Source organism: Atheta coriaria, unplaced genomic scaffold (assembly GCF_025399875.1).
Source record: "Atheta coriaria isolate IRGN ID8LTWV9N9 unplaced genomic scaffold, Caltech_Dcor_3.1 hic_scaffold_4_pilon, whole genome shotgun sequence".
NCBI classification, from domain to species: Eukaryota; Metazoa; Arthropoda; class Insecta; order Coleoptera; family Staphylinidae; genus Dalotia; species Dalotia coriaria.
Genome location: NW_027045446.1, coordinates 4,623,243 through 4,646,865, shown reverse-complemented (window position 1 = coordinate 4,646,865; position 23,623 = coordinate 4,623,243). Strand labels below are relative to the sequence as shown.

Genomic DNA, 23,623 nt, shown 5'->3' with positions numbered 1-23,623 from the left:
CGCTAGCGTGATGCTGGAAAAGTTAAACATTGGGCGCACAACATTGTAAACACGCTCTGCTTGTTTGACGCTGGAGGTGCAGCGTTGTTCCTGTATCGGGATATGCACGAAAGCTCCTGATGTCCACGAGTGTGTATGAGGGTGGGAGTTGGAAAAGGAGGAGCCATGACCATCGCAACTCGACGCCGTACGCCACACGGCGAGCTTTCGTACTATCCTGAGCTTGAACAGCGCGGGTGGAAGCGAGAACGACTGAGCGAAGCAACTGGGGGTCCCTTGAGTTTCGGAAAGCAACGTGCGAGCGACCGGCAGTTGCGGCAGTTACGCTCTGGCAGTCGTACGGAGTAGACGTGCTCGTGGACAAAAGCTGCGCGTTTTCTTACGACGTAAACCGAAAGTTAAAGTTCGTAGGTGTTCGTGCGGAGTGCACTCTTGACGTATAATTTTCTTTTCAAACACGAGAGCTCAAGTTTATAAGTTTCGAAAAGACTGCAGTGTACGGATAACGATGTGTAGAAGTGAAGGATCAAACTTAAAGTAACATTTGAAAGTTGTAACGAAGTTTGGTGTTCGATGGTGGAGTGACAATTTGGTGATTTCAAAAGACTGTGGCCATCATGATTTGGTTATTAGTGCTTCTTAGTTTGTGCGTCAGCGTGTATGTTGAAAGCAGAACACTGACGTCTTTTGAGGATGTGCCCCGTGGTTGCGAATGGCAGTCGGTGTACGATGTGGAGTTACAGGAGGAGCGTGTGCTCTCCTGTCAAATCAGGACCATTGATAGTGCGGATGCACTTCTTGCAAATCTAACTCAAACACAAGCTGATCGCGTTACAGCGATGAAACTGGAATGCAGCGACGTGCTCTTCTTCGAGAGCACCATTGACTCCTCGGCGAGGAACGGGGCCGGTTTCCTCTCGAAATTCCGCCGCCTGAAAGACCTCGGTGTCGAGTACTGCAAGATCCGCAATATTCCAGCCGCGGGCCTCGCTAGTGTAAGACATCTTAAACGGCTTTCGCTGCGGTCACACAACTCCGACTGGTCGGCGATGACGCTGGAGCTGCACTCGGAAAGTTTCCGCGGCATGTCCGAACTTCGTAGCCTGGATCTAGCCGACAACAACATTTGGAGCGCGCCTCAGGACTTGTTCTGTCCGCTCTTCAGCTTGGCCCATCTAAATTTGACGCGCAACAAACTTCAGGAGGTCGTGTCGCTGGGATTCTCCGACTGGGGCAATGGGCCTCTGGCGCCGGGACACGCCTGCGTCGGTGGGTTGGAGATATTAGATTTGAGCGATAACGACATCATTACGTTACCCGATAATGGGTTCAGCGGGCTGCGAGCTCTCAAACAATTGCATTTGCAAGAGAACGCGATTTCCACACTTGGTGATCGGGCCTTCGTCGGGTTGAACGCGATGCAGTATTTGAATATGTCGAGCAACTGCTTGGTTGCTCTACCGCCAGAACTTTTCCAGTCTTCTCGGGAACTGCGTTATCTCTACTTGCACAACAATACGCTGACAGTGCTCGCGCCTGGTTTATTGGAGGGTCTTGACAAGTTGCAAGTTCTTGACTTATCACGTAATGAGCTGTCCAGCCAATGGGTCAACAGAGATACGTTCTCGGGTTTAATACGCTTGGTTTCCTTGCATTTAGCCCACAATCAATTGACTCGGATCGACGCGAGTCTCTTCCACGACCTTTACACCCTTCAATACCTGAACCTTGAGCACAACACTATCAATTTCATCGCGGAAGGAGCTTTCGCCGAATTAAAAAACTTGCATACTCTGACTCTGTCGCACAATCGTATATCTAAAGTCGACTCGCAATTCTTTGCTGGAATGTACGCGTTGAATCAATTGTTCCTGGATGCGAACCACATCGAACACATTCACGCAGACGCCTTCGAGAACGTGACAAATCTGCAAGAACTAGTGTTGAACGGTAACATGCTGGGTGGCGTACCTGAAGGATTGGGCAAGTTGACGAATCTGCGAACGCTCGATTTGGGCAAAAACCGTATAGAAACCGTGAAAAATTCATCTTTCGAAGGACTAATTTCCGTTTATGGCCTGCGTCTGGTGGACAATCACATCGTGAACATTTCCAGGGATGCATTTTCCACGCTACCAGAACTGCAAGTGCTTAATTTGGCATCGAACCGTATCAAGTATGTCGAACAGAGCGCGTTTGCCAGCAACCCGTTGCTGCGTGCGATCCGATTGGACTCTAACGAGCTCACGGATATCAGTGGTGTGTTCACGAATCTAAAAAGCCTAGGTTGGTTGAACGTTTCTTCGAATAACCTCGCCTGGTTTGACTTCAGCCACTTGCCACCAAGTCTCGAGTGGCTAGATATGCACGATAACGAAATTCCCGAGCTGGGTAATTACTACGATGTTTACTACAAGTTGAAGATCAAAATGTTGGACGTAAGCTTCAACCACATCACCGAGGTGTCGGCGAATTCGATTCCCGATAGTGTAGAGACTCTCTTCCTGAACAACAATCGCATATCGAGCGTGAAGCCGGGCGCGTTCAGCACCAAAGCCCATTTGGAAAAAGTGGTTCTTTACGGTAACGATATCAAGTATTTGGATCTTGCCGCGTTGAATCTTGCACCGGTGCCTGACAACAAAGATCTACCACAGTTTTTCATCGGCGGCAATCCATTCTACTGTGATTGTACCATGGAATGGCTGTTGAGGATAAACCATCTTAGTAATTTAAGACAGTATCCGCAAGTGCTTGATTTGGACAGCGTGACCTGCGAGTTGGCACATTCCAGAGGTTCACCACCACAACCTCTGCTGGAACTGAAGCCCTCGCAATTCCTATGTCCGTACACTACGCATTGTTTTGCTCTGTGCCATTGCTGTGAATATGACGCATGCGACTGTGAAATGACGTGCCCGACGAACTGCAGTTGCTTCCACGACCACACGTGGTCTTCCAACGTCGTGGACTGCAGCAACGCCGGTTACACCGCTGTCCCGGAGAAGATTCCAATGGACGCGACCGAAATCTACCTGGATGGCAATAACTTGGGCGAGTTGGGCAGTCACGTATTCATCGGTAAGAAAAAACTCGAAGTTCTCTTCTTGAACAACAGCAACATCGTGCATGTACACAATCGCACGTTCAACGGCGTCAAGTCGCTGAAAGTGCTGCACATGGAGAACAATCATCTCGAAGAGTTACGCGGCTACGAGTTCGATCAGTTGGAGCGTCTCAACGAGCTTTATCTCGACCACAACAAGATCGCGTTCGTCGGCAACAACACGTTCGGCAAGCTGCGCAAATTGGAGGTGCTGAAGCTGGATGAGAACAAGATCGTCAACTTTACACCATGGCAGCAATTGGCGGCCGACACCGAGACGGGCGCACCGCCGCGCGTCACGCTCGACGGCAACAAGTGGTCGTGCGATTGTAACTCTGTGGGGCGGCTGGAAGCGTGGCTGCGCGCCACGGGCGGCGATGCGTCGCGAATGTACTGCACGGAAAACGCCGCTAGCGGCGAAACGCTCGCCGAAGTGATACGCCGCTGCGACAACACAGCGAACGCCGTCGCCACCTCCGTCATTCAACGTGAGCAGATCTTCAAGAACAACCCTCTGCTGGGTGGTACGTACGTGCCGCTCCTGGCCGCTACACTTATCGCTGTGATTGTTGTGTGCTTGCTCGCCGCGATTGCATTCGTCTACAGACAAGATGTGCGACTGTGGGCGCATTCGCGCTACGGAATTCGACTTTTCCATGATAGCACCACCGCGCACGACAACGAAGACAAAGATCGTCTCTACGATTGCTACGTGGTGTACAGTCACAAAGACGAAGACTTTGCAGCGAGATACATCGCATCCGAATTAGAACAGGCCGGGTTTGCTATGTGTCTCCATTATCGAGATCTGCATCTGATGGGTGGTGCGTCCTACCTCGCTGATGCTATGATAGGCGCTGCGGATGCATCGCGTCGCGTGGTCTTTGTGGTCTCGCCGGCGCTTTTGTGCAACGAATGGGCTCGTCCTGACTTCCGTGCCGCGTTGCAAGCCGCTTTGCGTACCGGCCACCGCCACAAACTCGTGTGCATACTAAGTGGCGATCCTTTGGAGCCCATGGACCCTGAATTACGCGATCTGCTGCGCGCGTGCACTGTGACACGATGGGGCGAGCGACGGTTTTGGGAGAAGCTGCGCTTTGCAATGCCGGACGTCAACATGCGCTCGGTGCGACGCAATAAGAAGCCGGCGGAAATCAGATGCAAAACGAATGCGCGCTACACGCCGGCACCGACCGCGCCGGAAGCGTGGTTCAAATACAACACCATGCCGGGGGTGCACGCCGCACTTACGCCGACGCCCACGCAGAGCACGTACGTGTCCGGCGAGTCCGCCAGGAGCACCGAGGACGAGGGTGCATCCAGCACCAGCAGCCAGCACTACGGGTCGGATCAGCTGAACCACAGCTATGTCTCGATCGACAACCGCCCCCCGCAGTACTCGCAATACCCACCGTGTCGTGAACCACATCACGTCTACTCGACCATTCCAGACACCCAACCTCAGACGCGGACGTACTTTGTTTAATTGCCGGATGACCCAAACGTTAACAGACATTGTAATCCAGTTACAAGGGTTCGCGCACCAGTTACACGACTTTAAAACCACGTTAAAAACTATAAAGGCTGTTATTCACTTAATTAGGAACGTAAGCAAATATTCGATTACGAAAACTACGTAAAAATCTATTTAAATGTCACTAAGATTAAGTAATTGAGTCGAATCAAGATTTGTATAAACTTTTAGGTTCTCTTGGCATTAATGGACTTAATCCTCACGCATTTCAGAATATCAAATCAAAACAACATTTTCATAATCGTGTAAATAATAATTTGTAAATAATTTATAGGGATATTTATTTATTTAAACTGATGTACGTTTTTTCAATCGATTGAACCGCTGTATTAAACATTACACACATTGTTAAATTGTATTATGACGAAGATGATATTGAAATGCGCTTATTAGTCACTATGTTTTAAGAAATATTTTGTAAATATAGATTTGTATCTTAAACGACGATTATAAATATTAACGAGAGGCGCGGCGAACGAAATGATGAATATTATTCAAGACTGTTTATATGTAAATATTATTATTAACAATTATAGTTGAAGATAATTTACGAAAGAAAAGAAAATGCTCTTGTCGATCGAAAATGAACCATTGTGAACCTAATAAAACACGATTCTTTTTAATTTCAATATTTGACTTTTATTCACGTCGAAATTAAGTGTTGAAAGCATGATTTAAAGAGATTTTGAGTCAATCCAATTATAGTTATCTGCAGACCTATCTAAAACAGGAGCGAAGCATTTTTAAATAAGTTTTTACCCCATTCCCGCAGAGTTTTACACTCTTTTTATCTGTGCACTTGTCTTCTCGCAGCTTCAGTTTTAATCGCATTTCGTAATAATATCAGGTAGCTGCTGCTTTGGTCGGGTAACTTCTTGTGTGGCGGTCCTTTTGTGTATTAGCGCTTAATAGAATGCGAAGCATCCTCTAGTCTTAAACCGTGCGCGCTCAATGGAATTTTCAGGCTTCTTCAACGGCGCTGCTCGCGTTTTTTGCTGAATGTCAAGGCGTGCTCGGCGGAGGTGCCACGTACTCTCACAAGGTTTTGTGTTTTGTGCCTCTCGGTTGATTATGGTTTTGGTAAGTTCTACACAGTAACTGAATGACTTTTGATTTTTTCAAACCACCCTGTTGCGCATCGCACCCGGATTTCGTTTTTTTTCTTTTCCACAGACTGCTTTGTGTAGGTGTTAAACTTTAAAGCTTATAAACGCATTTATTTAGTAAGGTATGGAGTAGTCTAGCCCTCACAGGTAGAAATCTCCAACATGATGTTAAGCTCTGAATAAGATAATAAATAGTTAGGACTTGAAACTTTTTTTAAATTTTGGTTAAGTTGAATGAAATTAATTTGCAATCCAAATTGTGTCTGCTTTAATAAAAACTCCACGACGGTGAAGAGTTTACTGTGGCCAGCATGGCAAAAAACCCGCCGGTTGCTGGCATGCACCTTCATAATGGCAATAAACGAAATTTAAACATTTAGGCGGTGCCGACGAAATAATAGGCCCCGAAATGAGCGTGCATGATGCAAGCGCACGCATCGCCGCGCTACATTATTCTGCTCCGGCTGGGCCGCGCTTCTTGTTGTTAAATGACTCTTGTCACCTGCGATTAAGCCGCGAGTTATTTATTTAAATTCGCGTCCGCCTTGTCCGGCTCGCCGCCTCACCGTTTGGGTGGCCGCGCATGCCTTATTCGCTCGATTATCGTGTGCGCCATTGAAGTCTCCTCGAGCGTTAATCCCTCGTGATTAATTACGATACGAGTTGAAAATTCGCATGTTTTTCGGCGCTCGGCTAATGATGCCTAATTTTTCAATCGTCCCTTTCGGACACAAGCCTTTAAATTATTGCCTAATTAAAGGCCACTTTGAAGAAACTGATCCTTCTTTTATAAATAAATAAATACAAATTTTTATAATATAAAAATTATTTTTTAATTTACGGATGTTGATAATGTGCGTAAAGTTCTTAGAAACTAAAACCTAGTAGTAATAATTGCTTTACGACTCTACACTCCCGCATTTTGGTCGTTTTGACCAATGGACCGAAACCTACCCTTATAATATACTAAAGATTTTATTGCGTTATTACTTTATTACATTACACCGAACGAAGTATAGTCCTTCGACCACTTTCGACAATAATTTACAACCGGGTCAACTAACAATTCGTAAAATGTTACTTTTACTAGTTTCATTCGACTCCCACAACTGGCATCGAACTTGCTTTCTAAACCGACTTGATATGCTTCATGGTAATATGAATTCAAGTTCAAAATCTGGTGAATAGATAAAGTAGCTGGCTACTACACATTATAAAAGTTTCGTCATGCATTCACGGCTTTTAGAAACATGCGCGAAATAGCAGTCCAAGGTTACGCAAGTTTTATATCCTATTATGTTCAAAACTACACTTTAAAAATGTTGCTTATTTGCACAAAACAAGAAAATTACGAGACGTCGACATTGCAATACTTTACGGGTGATTGTAAGTTATAGGTACTTGTAATTGAAGCAGACGCAGGACAAATATTTATTTAATTTCGATCAAAGTGTAAAAGAGATGGGCACAATCCAAGCTTGCGCCGATTTCGACTCGATCACGAATCGCGTCGTGCTCGAAAAATTTCACCGATATAAAACAACAAAAATTACACACCCGCACTCAGAACACATATTCGAGTCGATATCAACCGGTAAAACAACAAAATACAATTAACCTTGCCATAGCCGCGCCTAAAGTTGTAATATTTCGTGCTTCAATTTTCTATTTGAATTTGAATTTACCACGAAACGTCGTCATTTCCAAGGTTTCGTCTTGATATAGTTTTAGATTCGGCATATACTCATATCAAACACGAAAAAAAAAAAATCAAATTGAAGAAAGACGAAGCACGTTGTTGCTTTACGCCAGCCGGCGGATACATCCAGCAATATATAGCATAGAAACGGAAGAAGCTTTGGTTCGTAAAGGCCAGAACGAAATTGGTATTATACTGCTACTGAGTGGAGGCAGCGCGCGGATTGCGCTGCAGAAAAGTGTCGAGAAATTTCAACCGGGTAGTAAAATGTTAAATGTGAAGGATTTCCATGCGAAATGCAACAGGATAAGTGGAATGGTGTTTGGCGACGACTGCAAAGCTGAAATATGTCATTCTTTGATTTTTCATCTGGAAACTAATCTAAGCGAATAAAATTGTCGCAAGGATATGTTAAATTGCTGCGTGACGTATTTTTGTATTATATTGGCGAGGGTATTTACGCTGTCACATTCGCAACTTATCTCAAACACACATTATACTCAAATATAGACGTAAATATTAAATAAATATGCAAATACGCAGCTGCATATTATATTATCAATCGAATAATATTTAAATAACACTTTTTTGTTCATTTACATTGGTAACATTCCGTGTGCAGGCCTTTTTTAATTAAATTTTTCAATTCGTTCAAAACGCCTCAGACCTCAAGGCTCTCTATTTTCATTCGCGCGCTCCTTCGGCCTTTTCATTTCATTTATGCACTTCGATTCCTTTTTTCGCAGTTCCGCCAAATCGTTCCATCAATACTCACTTCAGCATTATTTAAACCGAAGAAATGAATGAATCTTATACAGGGTGACAAAATATACAATTTTTATATACCTATATATCATCATAGGTACCTATAATAATTGTTAGCAGAAACACTCGTTGGATAATAAATACCCCATGCTGTTCCACAATTCGTAAGGGATGTGTAGGTTTACGAGTATACCCACAAATTTAATTTGAGAGCAATTCGCGTGACTTATTGATCATGTCCGCCTTCAATTTTTGCAAGTCATTTGAACAAAATGTCTCTTTATTTATATAACGGTATACTCGTATCTAAGAACTATAAGATTGCCAGCCGTTGCAATTGTTCTGCACTCGATATTGAAATCGCTCTTCCTTTTCAAGCGCTGCGCCGTAACAACGGCACCCAAGCTTTAGTTACCGCAATCTCGTTATTAATGACGCTTCAAATTCACTTTCTACGTGTTTTATAGCCTTGCCATAGCCGCTCGTGCTCGGGTACTTGCTCTTGAAGGAATTTACACACACTTTGCAGTTGAGTCAACATCCAACCATCAATTTACTTTTAATTTTACATCCTCTTACATTGAAAAATAGATGGTAATAGAAGGTAAGATCATGTCTGTAAAAAATTGGCATCATCACGTAATCATGGGTAATCACCAGCCGAGACTTCCAACTGCACAGGCCCCCTCTAAAGCAATTTCACCCACTTTCAATATTCATATTCATACGTGCGTACTCTGTAGCAGCGCATTCCACGTGAAGATTTTGCTGGTTAACCTCTTAAACTCACTGGGTAAATCTACACTGTGGATGCGGATGATGTCAGTCGCGACAGAGATACCTATAAATGAAATATTCAGCGATATCGGTTCAATTACCCTTCGCGCGCGTTCAGCGCTCGCGCGCATCAAACATTTACGCGTTTATTATCTTTCTTACGAGCGCGCACGTATGAGTTTATTATGTACACACGTATTATGCGCTCGTTCACCTGAAGAAGCTACACGTAAACCCAGACGGTATTAACCGGGAACGTGTGAGTCGCGCGGCAATTTGGTTGGAAAATTGTATGAAAACATCGGCGTATTTGAATTTCAAAATATGCTAACTTTGAACAATCGATGGTTTAACGGAAACGCATGTTGGCAAAGGTAAATAGAGTTAACTAACTGCGGAATGATGGGAATTAGGTTTTGTCCAACTGATAATAACGCATATCTTATTAGGTTATTGCATTATTTATGTTTGAATTAGTTATCAATCAATACAGATTATTAAATATTGACAACCAGGTATTACAAGTTTTGTAAGCTCATCACCTTCACACTAACAAACTAACTGTTAAATAACTTAGTTGCATTGTTTCGTTACAAGTTTAACCTCGATTTTTTTTTCTATTTCTAAACTGACCACAACCAGCATTCTTGTTTGGATGGTTCATAATTGCGAGTGTAATTTGTTTGGAATTTACCAGATGCACGCATATATGGAGAAAAAGTGTATAATTTCGAACGACTTTATCGATTGTTACTATCTTCGACGCTGTGGCGAGTACGTTTTGTGTAAATCGAAGCAACAGAAGTCGGCACGTACGCATTACGAACTACTCTCTCGCCGTGTAGTGAATGAAGCAACAGTCTCTACAAGTCCTCAAGCATTGATGCACAGCGAACAAAAAGGCGAAGATGGAAGAAAAAACGAGCGGCGCGCACAGCGAGAAGAATGAAACCGAAAGAAACGTAATGAGCTGATGACGGATAACAACAATATTACGAAATCAATTTGGTCTCGTTTAAATCTAAAATTAAATATATTTCTAGACGTGTGCGAGTGGTGCGCTGGCCGGCGCCGTTGAATTATGTTTACGTACGATATAATTATGAAATATTATGGAATATGTTAATGAAAAAAAATTAAGTTTCATCGAATATAATTGCTAATGAGTGTTCTGGACGCCGATGCGAAGAGGTTCAAGTTCGAGGAACGCATTCGAGGGCAAAGACGCTTTAATGTCGAACCGTTACGTCAATCAGTTTGGAGTTGGATGAGAAAAAATGCACGGGAGCAATTTATAAACAGAATCAATATAATTATATTTAATTTTTAATTCAATCATCAATTCTGGGTTATAAATAGAAATATATACTGTAATTTTACAAGAAAATAATAAATTACAAGTAAAAAATTACATTTTTCCTCAAAAAAAAACTGAAGTGAAGAAAAGTGACGTCACTGTTGAGTACTTCGCTATGATTCGTGTATATTGACTCATTTGACCATTATATTGTTATTAGAATCACATGATCATGTGACCATGTGAATTTTACGACTAGAGTATTTCGTGGTATGTCACACCGCTACTAGAATTCAATGGCGACCGCCGAGAATGGCGAAGCTGGAATTCTGTCCGTTCATCGCCGCTGATGAACGTGCGGCACACCGATGCACACAATGCAGGTGAATCTCTACGTGCGCCGCATGTAATAACATGTTTATAAGATCGTTAGTTTTGTTAAGTGGAAGGAACGTAATATTAGCATGCAGTCGCCCGCCATGGCCTACCGGTCGTGGTGAAGCCATCAAGCCCAGAGCGCGACGGCTTTTGATCGCCACGCTCGGAAGGTTCAACGAGTGCATTACAATTCTATCGCACACACATACAAAAATACCTACATGCACACACATTTAATGTGTGTATGCGGTACATATTTTATTTGCGTTTATTTCACGTGGCGTGCAGTTTTCGCAACCACGTCGACATGTTGTTTCGAACGGGTGCGTCATGTGGGCATGAATGTCCGAAACATCCGAACAATATGCAACATCACAAGTTGTTCTCGCATTGCGCCCGCGATTGTTACATATTTATATTTATTCATACACGAATTTGTGCGCGAAACTAGACCAAACTGTTTTATTCAAACATTGGAATAAATATTTTATTATATTATATTATTCCGAAATATAGGTATAGCAAGTTAAAGTTATGTGTTTTATTTGTTATCAAACTCTGATGTCTTTTTTTGAATTTCCGCCTGGATGACTTTGACGCTTCCGCTAGGAATTCTCGCTGATATGGAAATTTGTTTTTATGATATTTGTAATTCGGTGTGTTTAAAAACACGCGTGTGTGCTTGACGAGTTGACGTTCTATTTGCATCAATTATTTTTTGGCCGTCGCACCAAACATAATGTTAATGATAAAAACGTGTTTAGTTATTCCACCAGAAATAAATATGCCAGTAATTACTTCATTTCGAATGGTGGGCATGTCAAAGAGCATGCACTAAATTAAATTATATTTTTTCTCGCTTTAAGATAGCAAATATTGCGCCAAATATAATAAATGTTTAATTCTCGTGACACGAATTTGATTTCACGTAAATCGCCAAAACGGTAAATCCACAGACAATCGCAATCCGATAGAACACATCGTATGGCGTTTGTGTATTGATGTAAAAACGAAACGTGATATTTTGATTGACGCGTTTCGTGAATGCATCAAATAAAGATATCACGTACGGCGACTGGATGAATAATTTAAACGGGTGATCGACTGAATACGTTATTTATCATATGCATACGTAAGCGCAAAGCTATAACAGAAGTGAACTCGTTTTCGTAATATTTTCCCAATGGTCGTCGGTAGGATATCATGGTGGTTTATAAAATAAAACGCACACGTACTCCTTGTTGTAGTGTAATACTCGTACGCAAAGTGCGTTCATCTGATAGCACGCCGAATGCTTCGATGCACGTACGCTGTGCGCTGGGACAGCTGTCGGTCGAGTTTTCGAATTTTGAATTTCGAAACGCATGATGGTACCCACGATGGGACGCAGCGATGAAACCTGCACGTCCATCTCGGTTAATACGAGTCTATGCGTTCGCCATCGACAGGTCGTTCAGGTAATTTTGTCAACTCTTTAGAGCGTTTTAAAACGTCGACTTTTTTCGACTCGTTGACGTTTTTTAAGGAGCAGGAAGCCTCCTAAAATAAATTTCCAACGACGAAATCATTATTTAATTACGTCGATCCAATGCGGCGATTGCACGCGTGGAAAATATACGAATATAAAAGGGGCTGGTTTCGATTTCGAGTGTGGACGGATAATAAATGTCAACCCTTATAGCTCGTTAGGACTGAGCACGTTCTCGTGTTGGAGAAAATAATGTTCGTCAATGGGAATCAAACCGGGAACACCGGGCGATTGGTTTTTTAAATTTACGATTATTCATGGAGTTTTGTGAAGATATTTGTGGATGATATCAAAGTCACAATAAATTTAAATTTAACTAAAAATACTAAACTATACCTAACCTAACTTAGCATCATACATAAACTCATTTAAAAGTAATTTAATTTAAACGCTTAGAAATGCAATTTTAAAGCAATAAATTCACACTGAATTTACGCCGAGATTGCTTAGAGTAGGCGTAGGTAATAACAGTTTGTTTAAGATAAATTAATGACTCCCATTAGTTGCGATTATATTGTTCACGTTAATATCCTCGTATCGACGCTCGTGAAAATCGAACAATTTACGTGCGTCGCCTTCGCTTTGCGCTATGATTTAAACTATCTCTTCATACATGCACTTGCTACGAGATATTTGCCTCCAAACAGCACTTAATTTTCGAATAAGTGAGTTGGATGCTGAGGCGCGCAGCGAGCTGAGCTGCTAAATATGTTATTATGATAATCAGCATTTAGCATAAAAGGGTTGCCCACTTAAGATGATATCAACATAAATGCACGAATGTGAAATTATTATCAGAGAACGAGGTAATTTATGCGTGTGGACGCATGAGGAAAACGTTTAAAACAATTTCCACTGCGGAAAAAACTAAAAATTGCATTAAACAAAGAAAAGCAAATAACAAGTTGATGAAAGCAGTGGCTGAGTTTTGTTTTGAGTTTGAGGAAGAAACGGTTTAAAACATGAACGTTAACTTTCTAAAAATTTCAATTTACAAAAGGTAATTCGCTTTTAATCATAGGTATCCTCCGCGTACTCAATGGTACCATCAAGTTACCATCACGTAGGTACTTACGATGGACTTACGATGGATACTTAGGCCAAAAACGTTGATGATTTATTCGTTAAAAATACAAAATCACGAGGCGACCATCAACAATGAACGCATGGAATAAGTAAACACGCAGATGCCTACTTGTCCGAAAATATTATTCGGACGGAAAGAAGCCACAGTTGACTGCAACATAATTTAGCGTTTATTTACGTTTATATTAGTTTAGAAATGCGGATAACCGAGAAGTTTATTAAATAGTGTAAGCTTTAATAAGTAATAATTCATTTGGATGAAGAAGCACACGGTGTGTGACTGGAATTGGTAGGAGTAACTGAAGATGCCTTTCTATTCTTTTCAAAGTCTTCAATTCAATGCGATTTGCATAATCGCCTATAAATTTGTTTATTTTGAGCGGTATTCTTGACGTAACAATTCAATATTTAAATAACCTAAGTAACTGTACTCAAGTAATCGTTAATTCCAGGAGTTTAACTGCATTAAACAAAAAATTGAATTTTAAAAATATTTGGAGCTGTTTATGACGTCACTGTTGAGTAATAAGTCTTCAAAAAAACAGTATTTTGCATTTTTTTAAATAAACTCATTAAAAAATTACTAAAAAATTGTTAAAACTATTAAAACTGTTTCTATGCTTATTATCTTATCAAAATATAGTCCTAAAATAAGTTTCAGACTGAAAATAAATTGTTAAAATAGAAACATTAGGTATAAAGAGAAGTTCAGCTAGCAATAACGCTGGAAACCCCGTAGAAACTTTTTAACATTGCTCTACACGCCGCAAAACCAACAGAATATTACCCTTATTGCCGAGTTTTCATTGGCTGGCCACCGGCTATGCGTGATGACTTTGCGCCTGGCGTGCACGAAGAGGAATGAAAGTTGCACGACATAAACATGTTCGATTACGCTCGCCTTGCGCATAGTATTTTCGCAGCATTTTATTTATAATGGTTACCATTACATGTCGATACAGTCGCACAGCGCCAACGAATGACCCGAAGGAAACCAGCCGCCATTGGTCCCACGAACGCCATTTTATAACAATATCAACAAAAAAACATAGCAAAGCGACACCAAACACAATGCAAGCATGCATCGCAGTAAAACAAACACCACAATTGCTCCAAACGCGTCGAGGCACAATTTATAACAAAAGCAGGAATAATGGAGAATGATGTTCCGGTTGGTTCGCCACAAATTTGTTGCTAGTTCCCACAAATTTCTCGAAATGACTTAATTTCACGTTGCTTACATTGGAGCGTAGAATTAATCGTAATTAAAAATTAAGCAGTTGAAATTAACGAAGCAAAGACAGAAATTAAACAATAATCCTCAGTCGTAATTTGAATTAAGAAATTAAAATGTATTTAATGTTTAATTATGAATTAAATGCATAATGAACAAATTTAATATGTTGCTTGGTTTATGATTTGCGCGTATGAATGATTCAATGTGCATTAATTGAAAATTATAGTTTGGTTAGTTAATTATTTGTCGTAGCAACTTTCGTCAACATTGGGAAGTGCGCACATAGGTAATATACCTACAGGTTATGCTCCGGGTGGATTAATTATGGACGAGGGCAATAGGCGAATGACCAAAAGTGGCAAAACTGGAGTTTTAGCCGAAGGACACTTTTGCCCTGCTGAAAATGTTCTCAAAGTGCAAACGATCAATGCCTCATTAGAATGCAGAAGTTTAACGGCAACACGATGAAATATTTAGAGCGGCAAAGCAAGCAAAGCATGCAAAACGGGCCTGAAAATCATAGTTTAACAAATCTACCAGTTGCCGCATGCGCTTTCGTCAAAGTAGAGCTGAAATTACGCAAAGAAAAATTGCGATTTTCTACAACAGCGCCTTTCAAATGCGTTTTTTATTGCTTGCAATTACATCTTGCTTTACAAGACGATTTACTTTGACATCTGTCATGAAAATTGCAGTTGTGGACTCCTATGGCGCATTTTTAATGTTGCGCCCAGGTGAACACCTTCTTGGTGGCGTGGCCTGAATGGACAGAAGGAAGTAGTAGCTTGTGGAAGGCGCACATAATCGTCAACTTCCTTTCCAACTCTTTTCTTCGCGCCGCGCCATCCGTCGCGGGCGTCGCACTCCTTGCATGCATCGAGGGCAGAACGCGAAACGATTGGTTCATTTCCACGTTGCTGCTTTTTCACACGTGATGGATAAATGAAAAGGGCTGTGACCAAACGAAAGGTGGTCCGTGAGATATAATCAAAAAACTTATAAAATTTGGTTAAAACCAACCATTTTAATTCTAATCTATCGCCATCTACCGTAAAATATTTAAATTAAAACAAAATATTTTACATTTTTACAGATTAGATGAATCTGATTAAACACCCTGTATAATAATGTTGGGTAATATCAGAGTATAGAATTGTACTTCTAATCTTTTTAATCTTGAAGCACCAGAGCACACGGAGCACACGCATTCGACGTTCCGGGAGACCGGCGCGGAGGGATGGCGCACAACTTGCTCGTTTAACTCTTCGTTTCCGGTCGGCGCGCTCTAAAATGGCCGAATTAAATGCATGCTCCACGCTGCCGTTTCGTTTTTATGTAGATTTCGCGCCGCTCGTGAATGGATCTCGCGCGGAGGCGTGCGATCGCATTCTCGCGCACACATTGCAGTGTGAATCTTCACGTTAATGTCCGCCGCCAGTAATAATCGAGCTCGGTTGGCAGCAGCGGCGCACACATCGGATAATAAGAATAATACCTAATTCACCGAGATCCAAATTGCTGACTGGCGCAAACGGCACGCCAGCCACACGGCTAAATAGTTAGTTAAATGGGAAGTCTCAGCGCACGAACGAAAAACGCAATTAGCGCGCAACATTTGATAGACTTAATTGTCGACGATGCAACTGCTTTTAAATGAGTGAATGTGTGTACCTAGCAAGCAGTGGTATTTTTCTGGCTTTGTTTAATTTAATTTTCTGATGGGATCTTATGCTACAATGAGATCAATTATTCTTAATTAATTTAGAATTATGCTCTATTGCTTAAAATTACAGAGTTTTGCTTCACGTTATCCTACTTCCGTGTTACAAATATTTCTATGATTTTTTGAACTTTCGACCTGCAAATTAATTTTTCTGCTAAAAATCACTTCCTGAATCTCGAGTCTCATATCTTTTTTGTTTAATGTCTGAGAGCCATACAGATCGAGGTCTACGGCGAGTTTGTTAAGTGCAGCCGAAGAGACAGGGACACGGACACGACAACGAGGAATCGCGCGCGCGGGTGAACGCAAACTATTATAGTTTCTATAACATCGATGGCCCGACATTGTTTCGTGACCAATTAAATTCCGAAACGGTATATAAGCGATGAGTTTTTCTACTTTCGGCCTGCGAGTGCCGCTCGGCACGAAAGCATTTCTTCACAATTTTCGCAAAGCATCCGAGAACATTCAGCAAATTAAATGTAATTTTTCAACTCACGAATTGAACTAGTTTTAAAAAAATTACGTAAAACTTGTTCGCGGTCAAAATTTAATTTAAAATCTCACGTTTTAATGGCTACGGCAACTTCTAGGTGGTAATTCCAAAAGTTAATTATCGCCAATAAAAATATAAATTATCGTCTATAAGCAAGCTTCTCCTCTGCTCTCGTGGCATTAAATTGCAGCCTGGCAAAATGCGGCAATGTCGTGCAGCACACTGATGATGCGAGCGGCAGCAAATAAAAATAAAAACAAAAATGCCTTGATGTAAAGCGATCCGCAGCATGCATATGAATACAGCGGGCGTGTGTATACCCATCTGCGAAATCTGCGAAAAGCACACTGTACGCCTTGGCCGGTTGGTTGTTGGCTGGCGTGCGGCGCTGATGTTTAATTAATTATTTCAGAAGCCCGACTACCGACTCGACTCGGGAAGGAGGCGACGCGTAGCGTGGATACACACCACGCGAGCAGACCGTGCGACTGCTTGTCTGATATGTAAAACTGGCGAGAGAATTAGCTTTAATCTTGCTGATTATGTAATATATCATTGGGCTTGTTGCACGCGGCCATGTTGTTCATGCAAAGCGCGAGCAACTTCACAGCAGCTACTTCCACATCAAAAATTCTAAATTTTTTGAATAATTACATTAAATATCTTCTTGTTAATATTCTTATCTAATACCCAATTTTGCGCTAAGCCCTCAAAAGTAACTGCTGCACAATATACAATAAAAGATCCCTATTTATTATTAGATTAATCCGAATGCAATTTGGTAATTAGCATTATCTTATCATCAATGCAATAAAGATGCAAATGTGGGAATGCAAAACGCGTAGGAATCCGATACGTATGACTAACTTTGATATATGCACCGCAAAACAACCAGCAAGATAGAAGAGCATTTCAGAAACTAAATCTGAACGCTACCCTTTAGAATTGAGTCATTCTCTGTAATGAAATATTTTACAGTTCTGTAAATATACAAATTGTATTAAAAACATCGGAATTTCGTTCGTGATAAAACTGCATTCTGTATGAATTTTTGCAATTCTCGTGGAGGTAGTTCTATTCGGAATCTGAATCTCTACAGGGGATGTAAGTACCAATGGCAAGCGCTATATAAATAAATATAAAACCGAGTTGCACACTGCGTTCCAGCCGGGATGCAGACGGGGGTGATTACAATCGGATTTTATTAAAATTGGATTACAGGCAGGAATGAACACAACACAACGGGGTAACACACGTGGAGGGCTGCAATGGCAGGGGGTTGTCATTATAACTGGATATTGTACATATTTGTAGCTAGTTTTTTTCTTTCTCTTTACGAGTGCACATGCAGATTGAACTACCGCCACCAGCGGGGCTGGAATCAGGGCATTTAAAAACATCAAACGAAATTAAAATCCATGCCTGTCGGCCATGTCATCTCGACGAACCTTGGCTGGTGACACTCGGGACAACCCTGTCAGAATTGAAATTGCGTTTTGTTCAAACAAATGAATGTCACTTGCATTATGTGTTTCATATTCTCTCGCAGATGCAGATTTGGCTGCATGTGAAGCGGCGTTTGAAAAGTGTAATGCACACCGTTTGTGTGCAGTGTGCTTACTGCGGTTGATGTAATGTGAAGACGTCGTTTCGGTTTGCCAACGCGGAGATGCCGAATAAAGGCACTCCCGGACGTTTTACAAAATTGCTACTTTGTTACTGATAGCCATCAAACCGTATTGGAATTTATTTATTTCGTTTGAATCTAATAGATGTTTACGATGTTGAATGGATGAAATGTTTTGTACAACTGCAACTGCAACATGAAATAAAATGGCTGCGACAATCTAATCTTTTCCTGTGTACCACTTAGTATACTAGGTGAAGCACAATTAATTTATATATTTCTATATTAAAATCAATAAAAAGGTACTTGGCTATTCTTCAAATGGGCGTTTAACAATTGTTACAAAAGAAGAAACACATTGTTACACAAACAGAATATCAATAACACTTGAAGACATCCGCATCTCCATTGCGCCGCACGACCAAACGCAAAGAAAAAGTCTTGTATTACCAGCAAGATTACATCACATGATCAATGGTCCATACTCTCCGATGGCAATTTTCAATGAGCGATGCGACCTGCCTTTTCCCGTGTTTACGAGAATAAAGATGAGCACTTGAAGATGCTCGCAAATGTCGTCCGATGTTTATCTCCTTTATCTTCGCTCTGCAAACTCGGCCAGTAACAATAAAAGAAATTGTAACGTGCTTGGTAATCTTTCGGATTTATTCTCATCCGTGCATTGATGCTAGTGAATTGTGTTTTGTTGTTATGCCGATATTTAGTGTCGCAAGCGGATGTTTTTTTTCTTTTACTTTTTCTTTTATTGTTTCAGCGCTACTGTTGCGCTTTTTCTCAAGGTATCTGAAAGGCATTTTAATAGCATTCCCAATATTCTTTCCATACATTTTTTGTTCACCGCAGCGGAACAAGGCGGCCTCGAAAAATGTGAAAATCTGACGGAATGTTTTTTTCGGCCATGCGGTAATTTATATGTGAACGTTGGAAATTTATAAAATTCGCTTTAATTGGCTGCTGCTGGCAAACATGGACCCGGAAAATACCTGGGATAACGCGTTGACAAACAACAAACATAATCTCGAGAGGCGAATAAGCAAAAATCTTCTGCTCGTTAACTTTCGTCTGATTTTTACGGTTTTAACAGATTTTTGCACTTGCTCAAAATGCAAGCGCACGCTTTCTAATTAATGCGAAAAATTGCTTCGACGCACTTCGTGCAAGAGCGTAATAATCTCGGTGATTGGGTGACGCAACTTGTTTGTGTTTATGCAAACACAATCACCGCTTGCTTAATCTTAATGAAAATCAATTAATTTCTGCATTCGAGCGCGCCGCGTAAAAAGCCTTATCGAAAGGGCGCGCGCTTGGAGCGCAAATTAAACATTAAATGCAGCTAATATCAAATGTAAGCAGCGTGTGTACACACGTAAAAAGTGGCTTGTATCGGGGGAGTTTCGTCGGCGAGTTAAACGCCGAACAAAACGGGGCATTACTGTCACAACATGCAATAAATTCATATTAAGAGTGGCTTTAAACGGCGTGCAAGCGGCCTCTGCCTACCACAGATGTGAGCCATAGCCAGTGAAACAGAAAAGAGGCCCGGAAAAACGTCCACCAAGGAAAGGGGAGAGACAAAATCCCATTGAAGGATGAGTACGAACTGTGCGACTATTCAGCGTCCAGAAAAGTTGTGTTTACGCTGCGTGTGTGTGTACTTACAATGCCGAATGAAAAACAAACTGCAACGACTCAAAAATCAGGGTCGGACCACATCGAATTGAAAACCATGTAAAGAGGTAGTGTTTACATGTGTGGACATGAGTAGATACCAACCTGAATAGTATTACGTTGGATTCTCCTGTTCGAAGGTAAAAAGCACGTACGCTATTGTCGCGAAATTTGTTTAGCGCTGTGACTAATTATCAAAGAAGCGGGTCGCAGAGGGCCGCGTGCGAACCCACGCTTCATGCACACTAATAAATTTCCGTGCTTACTTAATACGCGGTTCCCTCACGCCCTTTTGACTCCCGATTTAAATATCGCGGGTGGTCTTTTTGAGTTTAAATGTCGCGCATGACCATAAAACATTATTATATTATTAATTTTTTTTTTAGCTTTTGTGGAATGAATAAAACGGTAACCCAAATATTTTCTTTCTTCACATTCATGGACCATGGATTTTGGAATCATCCCTGTCAAGATACAGTCCGTTTGACATGAGTGAGTTTTTTTTACCTGCGCGAAGATGGTGATGGAATTTTCGGTGGTGGACCCCCACATGCGACATTAAACAATAACCGCCATGGTGTTTCATCCATCACCGAAGAAGCGATGCGCGCGTGATTAGGTGCCGCGGCCTGCTGTGCGCGGATCTCGACGACTCACGATTTATAGAAGGGTAAATTTTGAGAGTCACTTGAGTGACATTTAATTTGGAAATCAAGAGGTCAGAACCGGACGGGGTCAATCAAACAAACTGCCAAGATTGGAATCTTTTCGGCCGTAATTTCACGCAGTGTCTGCGGATATACACATGCATCATTTTAGCGCCTCCGATGCGGTTGCGAGCGTGATGTTGGCGTGTTTATTGATTTGGTGTGATTTATTGAAACAACGCGCTGCTGCGGTTTGCAAACAAATCATGCGAATGCGAAATTGTTGATAAACTGAATCAGGTGCAAATGACGCGGGCAGAAGCCACGCCATTGCCGGCAGTAACTAGTTTAATGCTCAACACGTGGCAACTGGGTGCCAAGTTGTTTAGTTCTACTTCGGTGTCCCATGTTTGCAGCCATGCATGTGCACGGGGCCAAGTTTCGAGCAGCAATGTTAATCTGAATCGTAAAATTGCAATTGCTACCGGAACATTCAAACAACTACAACATTACAAGTTTCAACCGTAATTATTTCGTCATAGATGCTTTAATTCTGAAGATGAAGAATATAAGAGAATATTTTTTAAATAATAAAATTTGCAGCTGGTTTTTCGAAGAATGTTAAAAGGTTAATTTTGAACGCTCATTTGTACTTTTGTCTGTTTTTACAAACAGACCGATGGAGTTTTATTACTATTTTTAGAAACCACACTCCTTTCTGTCCGCTTGTTTGATCTTGTTTGTTCAAAGGTTTTACTCGGTCATAAATTTGATCTTTTTAAAAGGGGTGCCTTTCTGACGTGTTGACGTAACCCCATCCCTTACTGTCTTCGTTTCAACTGTCCATATTCTACTACCACACTTTAAAAGACTAGTTTTTTTATTTAGAAATTTTAAGGTTTAGGTCCCAAAGACTTCACTATTCACCCTCCAACACTCTGGGTCCCCGTGTCACCAAAATGTACACCATGCCAGAGCTTTAGGTCTTGCTATCGCCCTGGAATAACAACATGTCGCCCCCTGATAGCATGAGAAATTAGCATTTTATATACCGCAACAACAGCCATTTATCCAGCTATATAGATAGATAGCTGTCTAGCGAGACTAGGGAGTCTAGGGATGCACAAGCGTAGACAGACAGTGCACGATGCACGTAGCAAAGTTTATTCTTTATTGTGATCTCCGACGTGCCGGAGGACTGATATGCGCGTGATAGTTTTAAGGGGGGTTTGATCCACATTCGGCGTAATCCCTTCATTTAATTCCGAGACCGATGCATTCAGATATCGCATTGTGCTCAACGAGACTAGACTATGTAGAATTGACTAAATTAGAGCTGTTTTTCATGAGTTTGGATACCATTAAAGTAAGAGATTACTCCGCTTCAAACATATGATGTCTGCCTCAGTATGATATGCTAATTTGAGATAGTAAACAAATAAATGTCTCATCAAGCATTAATGACTAATAAAATCGAAATCTACGTTTTCATAGTTGAGATATTTTTAGGTTTTTAAAAGTTTTATAAAGTTGGCATGGTTTATCGAGCGCTATACGCTTTATGATAACATTTTGGAGACGTTCACACTGAACGCAGCGAGTTTAAAGTCTCGTCACGATCGTCCCGGTTGTTTCGAAGGACTTTAAGTTTCCGGCCATCGATATCGTCCATCGTTTTTCTCGTGTGCAACGCTGTAAAGTGACCATTACGTATGAATTGATCCTTTTAGCTTTCTAGCCTTTTCAAGACTTAAATTCCCGCAATTGCACATTGTAAACGTCAAAATAACAAAAATCATTTGTGAAGTTAGATATTTTAGATATTTTAATATTGCTTAATGTTATGATGCGCGTGTGCGATTGGATGACTCCGACCTTAATCGAAACGCTTAATGGAACACAATGGCTCCGCGGCGCTAGATAATTAAATAATATTATTAAGCGTACATTGAGCGGTCCGCATTGTCCGTGGCGGAGATTGAATGAATGGGAGAATCGAGTGAGGCATTCCTCGCAGGTAATAGATACGAAGAAAGAGCAGATTTAGATAAAGTCTTATTAGTTTATTGTTGTATTATATTAGTTCGTCTCGCGCGCGGACGCAGATACCTGTTGGCAAAGCAAGCGTTTACCGCGCGCATAAAAATTCATTTAGGAGCGAACGAGCAGCGCTTATTCACAGCTTATTACGGCCGAGACCGCTGCGCGGATAAGGATAATGTTTCGTTAGGTGCCGCTTTTTTTTGGAATATGAATATGAGACGAGCGGAGGAGACGAAACATTGTCGAGATTATGAACCAAGATTTCAGTCAGCTTTGAAAAATATACTTCATGTTCACCAAAAGTAAAATAAATTTTTTTAACTCCGAAAATTCACAACAAATCAAAGAAAAAAATAAAAACATTAAAAATAATAAATTAAATTAATCTATCGAATATATATGCTTCAATAAATAATTTAATATTTAATAATTAATTGATTAGAGATAATTGATGAAATCAGTATATAATTTATGATATTTATGATGATGTATAATAATATTAGTTAATTTCTGTCGATAAGTCCATTATTTTCCATCTAGATTGTACGCAGTCTTCTCGACTAGGTGCGTTGCTAGTTATTGCATTATTGTTTAGTTTTTATTGTTTTTTTCTTCTTCTGGTGCTCGAGGACGTCGCCGCCGCAGGATGCCACCGATACTAATTCTATTCCCGATCCATCATCGCTCGTTCGCATTTAAATGGGACCGATGGCGATGGCGCGCGCGTACGACCCGTAGCAATCACTTTTAGCAATCAACTAAACGCCAAGACCAAGGAGAAGAACTTGTGCGCATACCTACGCACTGGAAAAAAGCTTCGGACGTTATTAATCACTTTGTGCTCATCGCCTTCCACAAAGTTTCAAGAGTGGTTTAAAAATATTC

The 23,623-nt window shown here is 41.2% G+C and overlaps 1 protein-coding gene and 1 long non-coding RNA gene across 2 annotated transcripts; both read left to right on the top strand.

The window, feature by feature from the left end:
* Nucleotides 1-336: 336 nt before the first annotated feature.
* Nucleotides 337-5,269, top strand: LOC135790611 (toll-like receptor 6). The gene has a single exon (XM_065300884.1). The coding sequence runs from the start codon at nucleotides 618-620 to the stop codon at nucleotides 4,590-4,592; it is 3,975 nt and encodes a 1,324-aa protein (XP_065156956.1). The 5' UTR covers nucleotides 337-617; the 3' UTR covers nucleotides 4,593-5,269.
* A 4,274-nt stretch (nucleotides 5,270-9,543) lies between these two features.
* LOC135791039 (uncharacterized) lies at nucleotides 9,544-10,398 on the top strand. The gene is made up of 2 exons (XR_010547903.1): nucleotides 9,544-9,949; nucleotides 10,031-10,398. It is a non-coding gene; the product is annotated as an uncharacterized lncRNA (long non-coding RNA).
* The last annotated feature ends 13,225 nt before the right edge of the window (nucleotides 10,399-23,623 follow it).